This window comes from Ascaphus truei, chromosome 2, assembly GCF_040206685.1.
Source record: "Ascaphus truei isolate aAscTru1 chromosome 2, aAscTru1.hap1, whole genome shotgun sequence".
NCBI lineage: Eukaryota > Metazoa > Chordata > Amphibia > Anura > Ascaphidae > Ascaphus > Ascaphus truei.
The window spans coordinates 387,794,126-387,808,821 of NC_134484.1; the positions used below are offsets into that span (position 1 = coordinate 387,794,126).

Below are 14,696 nucleotides of genomic sequence, written 5' to 3' on the forward strand. Positions count from 1 at the left end.
AAACATCAACAGAATACCACAGTCATTATATTTATATTTACTATGGGTAAGCAATACTGTTATACTAAAATGTACACGACAAAGGGAATAGTCCTTTACTAACGTTATGTTTTTACAATTGCTCTGGCAACAAAACAGACCTTAACCTTCCATTCCACAAAAGAAAAATAATAAGGAATTCTGAACTTTGTTGTATGTGTCATTTAGACGGGTGTATAATGTAAATCATTACACAGATATTACACTTAATAATATATTCTTTGTTGGGCATCATAAAAAAAAGTAACAAAACATCTCAAAGGAAATGCAGTGGTGCTCTGGAATTATAACAGGCTGCACAGAAACACAGGTGTAACTTTGCTTGAGAGAATTCATGATTTTCCTACAGTACTTAGTAAGAGGATGTTACTTCTTCCTAATCACACAATGGAGGGCATCTGTGTGCTTTTGTTATTTGTTTTAAAATAGACCACATGTATTCAGAGAATAATTATTGAGTGGTGATCAAAGAGCAGTTATTCATTCTTCCCATTCTCCACTCTGTCTGACTGCTCATATTTGTGTTTTAAGCTAGGGCATGCAGCTGAAAAACTGTTTATATATACACCAACCCTGGACTATGTGTGTGTTCATAAACTGTATATTCCACATAAACAAATTATACAGAGTATTGGTTTGAATGTGTTTTACAGCATGTGATAATTCAAAATCATCCCCGCTTTAAAGTAAGGCGTACTTTAAAAACATGCTATATTTTTCTGCCATTTAGGACATCTTTATTTAATAAATAAACAAGAGTGAAGCACAGTTTCTTTGTGTTCACAATCCATGTTAATAATGGTCAAAAACTCTTTTGAGCTTTACTAGTATAGTGCAATGATGCAGTTGCAACTTGCAAAGATCTGTGACTGCTAAAGTTTTGGAGAGAGTTTGTGGTCAGTACTGTGTTGCTAAGCCAACCCCCAGCTCACATTACACACTATTTATATCCTCTCTTAGCTGTTTCCCCCTTAAAGCAGTTTCTTGGGACCACCTTCTGTTGGCTTTAACCTCTCCTACTCTTGACATCTGAGTAGCTCTGAGAAAGCTCATCTTGGTCAGAGTATACTGTTTAAGCAAAGGAGACTGGCCACCAGGCTGAAGACCTGGATTATCTGATCTGTGCTGAAAGTGTGCCGTTACTGTTTGGGAAAAATATCATTTTACAGTGAAAAGTGACAGCGTTGTGGAGTTTAATCCTTGCTAACTGTCTTGTCTGCAACTTACAACTTGCATGCCATGGAACACACACTATTTGGCTGCCTGCGCAGTCCTCATGCCACTTCTCAGGGCTTGCACCCCTTTACCCAATCTTCTCTTGCCCTCCATGGAAGAACAGATCATATGTCCTATCCTGATCTGTCTCCTTCTTCATCCTCCTGCATAATAGCTGGCTATCCCAATGAGGAGGGCATGTTTGGAAGCCAGCATCACAGAGGGCACCACCACCACCATCACCACCACCACCATCACCAGCAACAACAGCACCAGACTTTGCAATCTAATTGGCACATTCCTCAGATGTCTTCACCACCTGCCTCCAGCAGACATAGTCTTTGCCTTCAGCAGGAATCTGGATCTCCAGACCTAGGAAGCAGCCCCTCTATCTTGTGTTCCAACACATCCAGCCTGGGCTCTAACACCTCTACTGGTGCAACTTGTGTGACAGGGGACTATGGACGGCAGACCCTCTCCCCTGCAGACACAGAGAAGAGGAGTGGAAAAAGAAAAAGTGACAGCTCAGGTAAGACTGCATAGATTGAATTATAAAAATGGACCATATTTTGAGTAACACATTAGTCATGCGACTTTTTATTTGGTACTGATAGCATCCTAGTGTGATGGTACTTTTACTTGTTTGTTCGAACCCTTCAGGCCTGGAAGAGAGGGTCAGCTGTGCATTGGTTTTCAGTGCAGAATAGATAAAATATTTGATTGCTTAAAATACATGATTTAAATACTCAGTGCAATTAATTTGTATGCTATGCATCTCAGGGTGAGATTCACTAAGCGCCGATCTGTCATTACCTGCCATTCAAGTCAATGACAGTTAACACTGGAGTGTGATAGCCTGCATCAGCGCTTCGTGAATCCTGGCATATGTACTGTATTAAATTCCCGGAAATATTTTTATTACAGCACAGTTTTGAAACACTTTACTACTGACCCATAGAATAATTACACATTTACAATATATATTCAAATTATCAATATGGTATCTTTGTCTATTTTACTCCCTGTATTCATATTTTAAACTTTCCTCATTGATACTAAAATGTGCCTTAACTAAAAACATTATAGCAAATATGTTAGAAGAGAATGGTGGCCATCAAAATACTATAAACAATAGAAACAAAACCAAAACATAAAAAACTGCACATACTGTATCAATGTAAAACAAACAAACCAAAAGAAAGGAAAGTATCATTGTGCAGAGCCTAACAAGTATTTCCAAATGCAAAGGCCTTAACATATTGCATATCATTTAAATATCTTCATTTATGCAGTATACGTTAGCTGGCAGCTAGCACAAATTAGAAAAACACAAGTATATACCTTTATGGGGCAAAAGGCTCCTGGGGCAAAATACAGCATCACATTTGCAAACAATATATGTCAATTTGAAGAATTGTTTTCTTTTATAAATCTGGTGCTGCTTTTTTGCCCTAGTTTTGCTTAACTTTTGTAGCCAGGAGACTGCCAAATACACTCCTATATTTCTTGTGCTTCATATTCAGTGCAAATGAGGAAATCTGGTTGAGTGCAATAAATATGCATTTTACAGTACTTCTGTTTTCAGTTTCCTGCTTTGTAGCTGCTACTGAGTGATTTACACTGGTAACGTGTCTACTGAACATATGGTTTCAAAAGAGCATGCATAATGCTTAAGTAAAGAATGGCAATTTGAACAACATCAACAATGGACCACCACCAAAACCACCAAATTAGTCTGTATTTATCACAGCATCATTATTTTCATTGTGCGATACCATATTTTAGTGTACATCTATGTGTAAATCTAATGCAGATACTAATGTCAAGACAAAAGCAAAAAAATAATGTGAGATGTGTTTCTAGACGTCATCTCATAAATCGAGCAAGCTAACAATGGACTCATTCCAGCTGTAATTTTCAGAAAGTACCTGCTTAAAGTTGTAAAATAGCTTGACTAATTTTGTAATTAAAATATGCTGTTGATGATTGCCATAATATAGCACTGAAGTGCTTTGACAAGGGAATGACAAATTAGTCCTCGACAATAAATATTCAAGCGGTTACATTATTTCTGGTCCAAACTTTTTCTGATTCCACTTCATAGGGCTATTTATTAAATGTTTAGATGACCCCAGAGTGGTGGTTTTTGAGGCATTTTACCACTATGTCTATTCTTGACACATAGTTGTGTCAGACTTGTCAAGAAATTAATTGCATGGAAATCTATAAATAATCCCAAAGCAAAAGTGTCAAAATAATGTCATTATCAATTGCTGGACAATATGCACTCTAAAAACTAACCCCCTGCTGAATTTTTCAAACCACAGGATATAGCTGTAGCTACTTTACCAAACAATGAATGAAGGCTGCTTTGTTTTATTTTGGATGAAATGAGTGGAAGAGGTATGCAATAGTGAATATATCCCCACAGTAACAGTACACAAATAAAAACCGATCCAGTGCAAGGAGGTCAAAGTATGTACCTGCTGTAAATCTATGCGCACATACTGTACTTTCTCAATAAAAGATTTTTTTAATGAATGTATTACTCTACTAAATCTTATAATTGGAAAGTGTACATTTAGGAAACAGTCATGTTTTCTAACTATCACACAGTCTTAATAGTTCCTTATTATTGTTATAATAATTATTATACATTTTTAAACAGAGCTAAATATATACCAATAATTTAACAATAAAACATACACATTACAATACAGCAAACAACATATACAATATGTGAATACGAGTACATATGGGGAAGAAGAAATCCCTGCTCGGAGAGAGTACTGTATATTGTGCCAACTAACATCTACATCATTTGTTTAAATTCACTGTATTGAAATATTTGTTTTTGTCAGTCTATACAACGATGTACCAATTGCATGTGTTATAGTAGCTAAGGTAATAACAGGAAATCTGACATGGGCGTAAGTTGCAGGGAACGTTTTCAGTCATTATTTGATTTTTAAATGTGCAAAACAAAAACAAAAAGTACAATAATGAGTTCTCCAAGAATAAAAAAGTAAGCAAGTCATAAAATGATGCTGGAAGCAGGCAATGATTAACCTTTGACAATAAATGCAGTAATCCATTAAAATGATATGACAACACAAATTACATTACATTCATAAATGAGTAGGTGCTTAAAAGTCTGGCAGAGAGATGGTCACAGTTCAAAAAACTTGCGAAAGACCAGAGTAATAAAGCAAATCTTAAGTCACTCTATTAAATATTATTTAAAGAAATAAAATTGGCTCCAGCACAATAATTTGTGCAGGTCACTTCGGATCACTCACGTATTCCATGGTTCTGTTACAGTTCTTTATTTAATGTGTCACAAATTAGATCACCATCATTTCATATAACCCCTGTTTTATGTGTTTAAATAAAATATAATGATTTTTATGAAGGCGAACCTACTCTTTTTGAGTGGTTGATACTGTATGAAAAACAAAATGTAGGGGATAATTCATTATACCTTCTCATCGAAATGACTATAGTTTATAATTAGATTTGAAATATAGCACTGTTCACGAGACGAGGCATTGAACTGTGAAAACAAATATCATCGCATTCTAAAACCAGAGCTACAATACCAATTGGTACATACCGTAAGATACAATTTAGCCACAAAGAGAAAAGTATCTTTGAATGACTCGTTAATATTAGCTAAATGTATTATATAGTGCATCAAATCTTTGACAACTCTCTTTTTTACGGTGCCTCATATACTGTACCTGTATTTAGGTGTTAATAGTTAATATTGTTTCAGTTTTCACTAAACCTTTTAAAGGCTGATACTGTATGCACACTTGAGCGCAAAAAAATTGATTGACCCTATTTTTCCCCAAACAGTAGGTGGTTAAATGGGGTTTTAAGTAGAATTGTAAAGTATTTTACATTTTGAACCATGTAAGATATTATTGAGAAATTATTATACAATAGCTCTGAAAATGCTAAAGGTTTTTTGTGTGGAATATCTGCCGTGTGTATCAAAAACATGTTTTTTTTGTTTTATTGGTAGAAATCTTTATAATGTGCAATAAAAAGGTACAATTACAAAATGAGTCACAATCACAGCAATTGCAGGATTACATGTACCAATATAAATGTACACATTATACAAATACACAGATATGTTAAAGATGAAACAAGGACAATAGAAATAGAATACAAATAATATATGAAATTTAAGAACATAGCATCATATATTTTTAATGGTTTGTTTTTATACTGAAATGTATTAACATAAATAAATCTGAGACCGACAAACTCCTTAATGACTTTGAGGGTCATGAAATATTTTGCAGGTAATGGTACATTGGGCAGTGAAGGGGTTAATAGAGGAGGATGACATAAATTACCATACTGTATATATGTTAGTACAGTATATATTTTTATTTACTGTAGTAATATAAACTCCCAATTTTCTGCTAGAAATCTATTGAAGAACATATGTAAGTACATATTTTGTTTTCAAAACATACTTTAAATGTTTTGGCATATTATATTAGAAGGATCTATGATACACTCGGAGCATACAATGCGTACAAGCCGATTTGTCGAAAAGTTTGCTGAGAACATTTATCAGGTCTTTGTTCCAGTTTTGCACTGACACAGTGTCAGGTTTATTAAAGAAAAAGACCCCATCATTTTTGTCTTAGACTAATCGAGGGCTGTCTCATACAACAGAAATGTACCCATTTGACAGCAGGGAGACTTTGATAAATTACATCTTTGTGCTTTCTCTTCCCTTGAGAATAACTTCGATAAATATATTCCTGTATATTTGTACTGAGCCTGCAGTAGGTGGAATGGTGGAGTATCTAGCACAACATGATTTCTATGGGAAACTTCTGGCTTGGATCCCAACAGTGGAGTACAAAATCTAGGTCTTAGGCCCTTTACTCACACCCTTTGTTTCACATCTTTTAATGATATATGTATTATGCTCATGATGATTTAAGCACAATGAGAAGTTTACCTTTCCGCTATCATAATTTCCTACTTAGAAAAACCCATGACTATGTTTTTCTCTTACCAACATCATTGACTTGCACGTTCATTGCAATCCTCTACATTCATTATTGAGTGGTGGAGGGATCTCAAAACCTGTAATACCCATACCAGTCTTTTCAACTGTGCTATGAAGAAGGTTTTCTGTGCTAAAAAAAAATATTTTAATCCCCTAATTTAAATGGAGCTCTTTTCCAGAACTGGGAAGCGGATTCGCAGAATATTAAAGAGGGGCCTTCATTGCCGTGTCCAGGGCTAGATTGTGCCATGTATGCAATTGCATGGGAAACATGGTTGGCATACCGGTCTTTTAAATAAATGCAAGAAACATTTAGAGAATATAGGGGTTTTTCATCAATGTCTTCTAGCTAACTAACTGGTGCCAAAAGTGGTGCAGAAGTAGCAAATTCATCAGGCAGGAAGACAATTGATTTTTGTTGCATCATTTTCAGACAGTCTAACCCCACAATCTGTATCACAATGATGTTAATAGGTTCTGATACATCTCAGAGTGTTTCATTGTTAATTTCATCGTTTTCCCTGGTTCAATAATCTAATTTTCCTCTTGAGAGGTGTCACATTGCAAATCGGCAAGTGGGTGGAAATCTTCATGACAAAAGCAGGCCAATTTAATCTAAAATACACTATTTCTTACATTTGCAACTACTGTACCAGTCGTCACTAACAATATTTCCTGCAAAAACAGGATTTTATTGAAATGTAGGCAAAAAAACTTCTTATTAAGTCAGACAGTTGTACTCAATAATTTAGGCTTTGGGAATTCCGGATGTTATGCAAATATTTTGACAAAGCAAGCAGCCAAGAAAATGTAGTTAATTTAATATAAACCTAATCGCAAGCAGCTTGAGTAGTGCTGTAGATTTTGCTAACTGTGTAATGTCTCTATGCCCTGTGCATGTTTATTTAAAAATCTAGGATACAGGAAATAGTTCATTGAGACACAAGTGGGTTGAATATGCTTGCTTTATGAATGAATATGAATATGCTTTATGCACCCTTGTAATTCAGCTATTAGAAGAGCAAAACATAATTTACCTTATTCAAGGATTAACTCAATTGCATCTGTACTGCCCTTGGAGACTACAAAAAAAGGGATGCAAATGGTAAAAAAAAAACACACGCAGAATTTTGCCTCCATTCAATAATGGTATTTCAATGATTTATTGCACCAAACTGACAGATTAGCTTCCCTTACCACAAACAGATTATATTTTGTATGCCAATTACTAAATGGGGCAGTATTTTTCAGAGTATGACAATAACTAAGAGCAAACAGTAGTAAATACGTTTTTTTAAATGAATAAAATAGCCGTTTGCCCTCTTTTCTTCTGCCCTGGAGTAGCTAAACATTAAAGCATGGAAATGTTGACGACTATATACACAGGTTCTGAAAGGTACATCATGATGCACAGCTCCTCCAAGAAATAAATTATTTGCTTGAGCCAACTCCAAATATGATACCTCTTAAAGAAGTGTATTACATTTGATACAGTTCATTAGTTGGAGTTGCTTTCACCAGTTCAAACCTAAAGTGGAAAAAGCTGATGCACCAACATGCGAAAATATTTATAACCCCTGTTGCTGTCCCCCTCCCTACCCTCACCCAAATCAAAAATTGTTGACACATATGGATTAAAAAAAACTAAAAAAAAAACTACAGTACATAAATTGTTGTGTATTGTAGCGAATTTTGAATTCTGCACAAAATGTCAGTAGTACTGTATGGCAAAAATCTGAATTTCATCCCTTTGCCGAAAACCATTGAAGCTGCTTCTATTTCCCATCAGAATTGTGCATCAAGGGATAACTTGAAAAATTCATAAAATTTGGCAGTCTGTTGGTGCAGTAATTATCCTCCTTATTGTGCTGAAATGTCAACAACAATGGCCGTAAAGGTTACATTTTCATGAAAGCTTGAGTGCTAAGCAGGACCTTGATGACATTTGTAATAATGCCCCAGTCAATATCTTAACAATGCATTCATACCTTCTTCCCCAAAAGCCTTATGCGTATTCAGTATCTCCAGCATAACCAAACAAATATATAAGAAATGTAAGTTTTGATATATGTGAAAGAGATTTTTCCATATACCCTGTCACTGAGACCAATACAATTTTATGAAAGCCTTAAATGCAAGTGTTCAATCAACATCAATATACATATGAAGTATGTGCACAAATGCATTTACAGGTGAGCATTAACAATATATCCTTCATGTGTATGCATGGGTAGCACTTTATATTTGTATAGTTAATCAGGAGAATGCCACTGGTGGAAGAAATCTCTTACAAAGCAAATCTTTTTTTTAGCACAAAATCTTATAGAACAATGTTTATCACCTAATATCTGTATTGGCTTTTGTATATGCTTATATGTGCTCATGCCACAAGCTACAGGTGTGAATAACATATTTGTTCACCAGAATCAGTGTTACAGGGTTAATACTGTATGTAATATGTTAACACAATGCTTTAAGAATAACATAGTATTGTAATATGTGGCATATACCTGTAAATGATTTGAAAAAACAATACATTTATGATAAGAGTTATTTTTATAAGCACAGATTGTATTACGAAAGTAATATTATTTATTGTATATTTTATTGTTCAACAAAACAATTTTATAAAAGCTTTTGAATCTGGCAGTTTTATCTTAAGATGTGCAAGTGTATTGTGTGGCCCTGCAGTGTCCTTTATATACTGTCCTCTACGGTGTAACATGTAAATCTGCAGCGGCCATTATTCGAACAAATCACGCGGTGTATACCTCGGAATACCCATGTCATGGCGCAGGATTTCTTCCAACTGTACCACCTTTAGACGAGAGTGCGGCGAGTGCAGAAAATGGCATTTTAGTGTTATGGTTTTTAAACACCTGAAATTGACACAGTAGCACAGTAGCACACTACAATTCATTCTTTTCATTGCATTTAATTGCAAACAATCTATAAAATTCAAACAATTATAACATGTACCTGTAGCTATTGTTGTGCAGTCGGAGCCGCAGGTACTGTGCAAATACGCATAGTGTTTATTCTGAAATTGAATGGGATGGGACTTGACCCCGTGTTTTGGTTTTGCCAAAACTCTTCGATTGGTTTTGAGTTATGAGGAAAACAAATCATAATATCATGTAATGTGCAGCTGTATTTTTTGCTTTATATTTATGTTCTTATGCCACTATCTAGCAAATATCAAAGTAATAATAATATGGTTGATGAAGTCTGAGATGGACAAATTAGTAGACTTTGAGGAAGATTTTTTGACAAGACGTGTGTGTATATATATATATCATAGTATATATATATATATATATATATATATATATATATATAAACTAACACAAACAAAGAGTATAGCTAATAAGTGTGAGTATAAGTGTAATGTGACTGATAATTGATTCAATAAAGTGAGTGCAGTGCAGACACAACAAATATAATATAAAACCAATCACGTGGATAAAACTGATGGAAAGTCCAGTTCAGAGAACAGTCTGTATGGAGGAGGACAAGCTTCTTTCTGTGATCTTGCCTGATCACGAACACCTACAAAAAAACAAAAGAAGAGAAGCGCCAGCTCCATAGCATAATACTGCAAAATAAAAATCTTTATTTAAACATGGAGTAGTCAACAGGACCTATACTCATATGGTGGGTAAAAAACACATTCAATTGAGACAATCTGTGACTGCAGATGAACACTGGTATATGGACAGTCAGGCAGGTAGCCAGGAACATGGGGCCCCATCCACCAGATGAAAATGATGGTAACTGATGAATGGTAGGTCTCACACAATCCCCAGAGTAATCTTGCAATGGAAATAGTCCCAGCTGCACCACAACACTGATCCCACCGGCTATAAATAACACAATGTGCTGTGCCCATAAAAAACAAAGTTACCTCCTCACAAATGTGCCACAGAATGTCCAGGTGACGAGAACAATGTTCTGCTGGCCGCGAGTGATGGCGGCGCCACGAGGAGTGGAGAGGAGTATAAAGGGGTAGCCGGGATGTGATGTGATATATATATATATATATATATATATATATATATATATATATATATATATATATATATATATATATATATATATATATATATATATATATATATATATATATATATATATATATATATATATATATATATACTGTAAGAGTAAGAGACAGGTACAAGAGTAGTCTATCTATCCATAGTAGCTGGCATAAAAAACAATATATATATATTTTTTGTACAGTTTAAGATTTTAGAAAAGGTTGGTATATATTGTAAATGGAAAAAGGAGAGACAGGTCAGATTGTGCTAATATATCTTTTTTTACAGTCTAAGCCAAGAGGTTGTAACTGTAACCCAGCTGGAGTTGATTGAGTAGCAGGCAGATTAAATGGTGGTCTCTGTATACTTACAGTAGAGTAGTAACAAACATATAGAAAATGTAAAATATGAAATAATATTTTTTTTTACTATTTAACCAACAGATTAGGGTGGTGGTGTTTTTGTTACTAAACTTGAAACTATTAACTAGTAAGCATTACTGGTAGATGGTTGCGATAGGTCAGATGGGGATCTCTCTCTACCCACCTATTGTAATTTAAAGTATTTAAAATTAAAATACCTAGTCCCAGGTAACCAAACCCAAATGGAACTGGTCTGGAACTGATTGACTGAGACAGATGGTGGATAGTATATCTCTGCCTAAGTAAAAGTATACAATAATACAGTAGAGCAGCCCAGAAGTAATAAAATAATCTAAATATATAATTAATTACATCTCGTCTGTATCTCTACCCCTCTGTGTGCATCTCTGTGCCCTTCTGTGTCTCTCTCTCTTGTGCTCTATGCCAGCCTCCTCACACACTCCAACCGTCCCTTTCCCTGCCCACACCAACACAAAATGGTGGCAGGAGAAAGGAAGACTTATTTGGGAGGGGAAAATGTTGCGCTTTGCCTAGTTTTCAGTTCAGGCCTAGCACGCATCAGATCGCAGAAGTTCAGGGGGTGTGGGGTTCAGATTTCCATAAACTCTTTATTTCTTATTTCTAATTACAGTATATGTTAACATCTCTTTTACTACTACAGTATAATGTACAGTCAATGTAGCCTCAATATTGGCAATTAGACTGGCTATGCAACACGTCCCATAGAAAACAACTTAAGACTTTAAAGCACGGGTGGGCAACTCCAGTCCTCAAGGGCCACCAACAGGTCAAAGTTTAAGGATATCCCAGCTTCAGCACAGGTGACTCAGTCGAAGACAATTGGCGTTGGCCGCCCCTGTTTTAAAGGCACTAACGTATTTGCTTCAAAAACACACTGTTGTGCAGCACTTGATGGAAAATAAAGGCTTCGCATAATGATTTAGCAAGTTTCAGAAAGGATCATAGATTTATACAATATTAAGCACTACTGATGCAGCCACGAGTACCCGAACACTTGCCTGGGAAAATCTGGGGCAATCTCCCAGTAATGCTGCAACATTTCTGTGACATTTCTGCAGACAGACTAATGGCCCATCGGGTTAACACAGCGGGGGTCCCTGGCAGTCCCATTCAAACTGAAATATTTCAAACTGAATAGGACTGCCAGAGACCCCCGCTGTGTTAATCCGATGGGCCATTAGTCTGTCTGCAGAAATGTCACAGAAATGTTGCAGCATTACTGGGGTATTGCCACAGATTTTCCCAGGCAAGTGTTCGGATACTCGTGGCCGCATGTGTATAATAGAACTGGCGCAAACGTTTAAATGCATTTGTAAGCACGTCGATTATAATTTTAAACAATAGATGACTTGCTGTGATTTAAACTGTGCCAAAATGATTGGGTTTCATGTACTCAGATAAACATGTCAACTTACAGATAACGACATTGATTTGCCTATGGACTCTTTCTGATACTGTACCTTAAACTGCAGTTCATCCATTACTAGGGAAAATAAATGGTGAGGAACAAAACCATTGATAAGATCCGTTTGAGACTAGAAGAGCTTGAGTTAATTGCAAAATAGAAAATCCCTATTGTGCAATTTGATTGTGTAATGTGCTCCAATATATTATTAGCAGCATACAGATATGCTTTTAAGAAACGTTTAGGACAATTTGGAATAACTGAGCTTGTAAATGTGAAGCTAATTATCAGTGTGCTGCATCTCTGTGCAGCAGCAGTAGCTTGACCTTTTCTATTGTATAATTATGTTTTAGATTGAAAAATGACTGTAATTAATACGTCAGTTTCATACAGTATATAGGCTACCAAGCAATGTTTACCTGTATTTGGTATACAATATTTATCTGTCTTGGGCCCCTGATATAAGGTACTTTGCTAAGTGCTTGGATACCAGGCTATTTTAGCTAAAGGTTAGAAATGAGTGGGAAGACAAAGAAAGGGTATATGAAAGCTGTAAATAAGATATGGAAGCCAAATAACATAATCTAGAAAGACGCAGGAGACCACAGTGAGCAAGAAAGCAAGAAAAGCACCGGGAAAATGATGTGAATAGCAAGCTGAAGATGAAAAGGAAAGTGAATTAACTTTGAACTAAACCCAATGCTTTCTCTGTATCTTACATTTACAATAATTGCATTTATTTATTTTTACTTACTTTATCTTGATTTTCGCTTTCTTTCACCGATCTATGTTTGTGTATATATATATATATATATATATATATATATATATATATATATATATATATATATTTTTTTTTTACTGAGATAATGGGAAAGAAAGAGAAAAAGTACATTTTTTATATAAAGTAAGGCTTACTGTATCTGCTATTTTGGCAATCAAAGTTTTAATGGAGTACGGCTAAATTTGTTAAGCTATAAAATGTGCCTGACTTTGATTTATAACGTATTAATCATTTTTGAGAGTATTACATTTTTTGGAAAATATTTCAAAGTAGAGTCATAATTCATAACTTCATTTTCCCTGCGTTTCCCGGACACTTATTGTTGATTTTACTGGCATTACAGTAGGCGTACAATGTCAGCCTCTGATTCTGCTGCTTTGAGTTAAGTCCTTGCATTGTATCAATATGAGATTGTGAAAAAAAAAGTGCAGGCATGAACATAGTATTGCAGTTGTAAATGGAAACTTACATTATAGTTTTTTTGTTAGATTATATATTTTTGGGCCAATCAAGATGTATATTATGTGTCCTAATAAATGCTTGAGCATTTCTACCCTACGTGTTGTTTTGGCAATAGAATGAAAATAGCAAAAAATGTTGATTTGATATACAAACATTAAAAAACATGTATGAATATATGATTTTAGTAAGGTTCTAATAAAAATATATGCAGTCTTAGTACTTGAGAGTTGTAATTTATTAATGTCTTTATGTTGTCAATACAAACGTATGTTGAAAATATGAATCACAAACAAACAAAAAATATAAAACTGAAAATATTGTTGCTGATTACGGGTTATTTACAGTAGGTACAATAGATAGCCACTTCTGCAGTAGTATTCTCCCTTGAAAATTTTAACTAGTAGTACCATTTTACAAGATACGTATCTGTAAGTAAATAGCTCACACTTACTATACAACAATGGGTCAAAATTTGAGAAAATCCTTTGCTCATTTGGCAGTGTACAGTACATTACAACATTATTATTTTTATACATGAAAATTGAGATTATAACAGTTTTCATAATTCACAAAATAATACATAAAATTGACCCAAAAGTTCCTTTCAAAGCAAACATATAGTGGGAACACAGGCAATCTTGATGCGAAATAGATGTTCACATGGGCATTCATGTCTTAGTGGTAATATTTACTGGCATTTTTCACAGATTTTAAATAATGTATAATTACAGGAACATCCAGGAGCAGAGTTGGCAAGGAATTAAATAATGCCCATTTTATACTGATCATTTTCTGCATTGTCCATTTTTTTCCATTTCATTTTTATTCAGTTATAGAGAATTAGTAAAAAAAATGCTGAGCAGCAAATTGCAATTTACTGTACGTTGCCCTGACAAATAAAATACTGTAGGTGAGGTTACTAGAAGTATATTGAAGCTGGTAAATGGCAATTACACTCACTGTAGAAGACCCAAAGCGTGTTTATAAAAATAGGCTAAGCACAAAAAGATGTGGTATTGTGTTTTTTGTTTTCTATTTTTCAAATAAAAAACTTAGCCAAGCCTCACAGGACTGATAATTTAGTCAAATTTGTCTTAAATGGTGCATTTCTACAAGCTTCCAGCAAAATTTTGGCCTGACATTGAATAAAATTCCTTTTTAACCCAGACCCTGAAATAAGACTTTTGATGGAGAGGAGAGAGGGAGAGAAAGAAGAGAGCTATGATGGGAGAAAGAGGAGGGGGAGGAAGAGAAAAAGAGAACAGAGGGACAGAGGGACAGAGAGAGAGAGAGAGACCGAGAGAGACCG

At 34.9% G+C, this 14,696-nt stretch overlaps 1 protein-coding gene across 2 annotated transcripts in view; it reads left to right on the forward strand.

Annotated features, from left to right (window-relative positions):
• The first annotated feature begins 1,028 nt into the window (after positions 1-1,028).
• The window catches only part of MEOX2 (mesenchyme homeobox 2), a 125,515-nt gene continuing 111,847 nt past the window's right edge, over positions 1,029-14,696 (forward strand). For both annotated transcript variants that reach the window (XM_075587221.1, XM_075587222.1), the window contains exon 1: positions 1,029-1,783. In XM_075587221.1, coding sequence (XP_075443336.1) covers positions 1,279-1,783 — 505 coding nt within the window. In that variant the 5' untranslated portion in view covers positions 1,029-1,278. The remainder of the gene's footprint in view (positions 1,784-14,696) is intronic.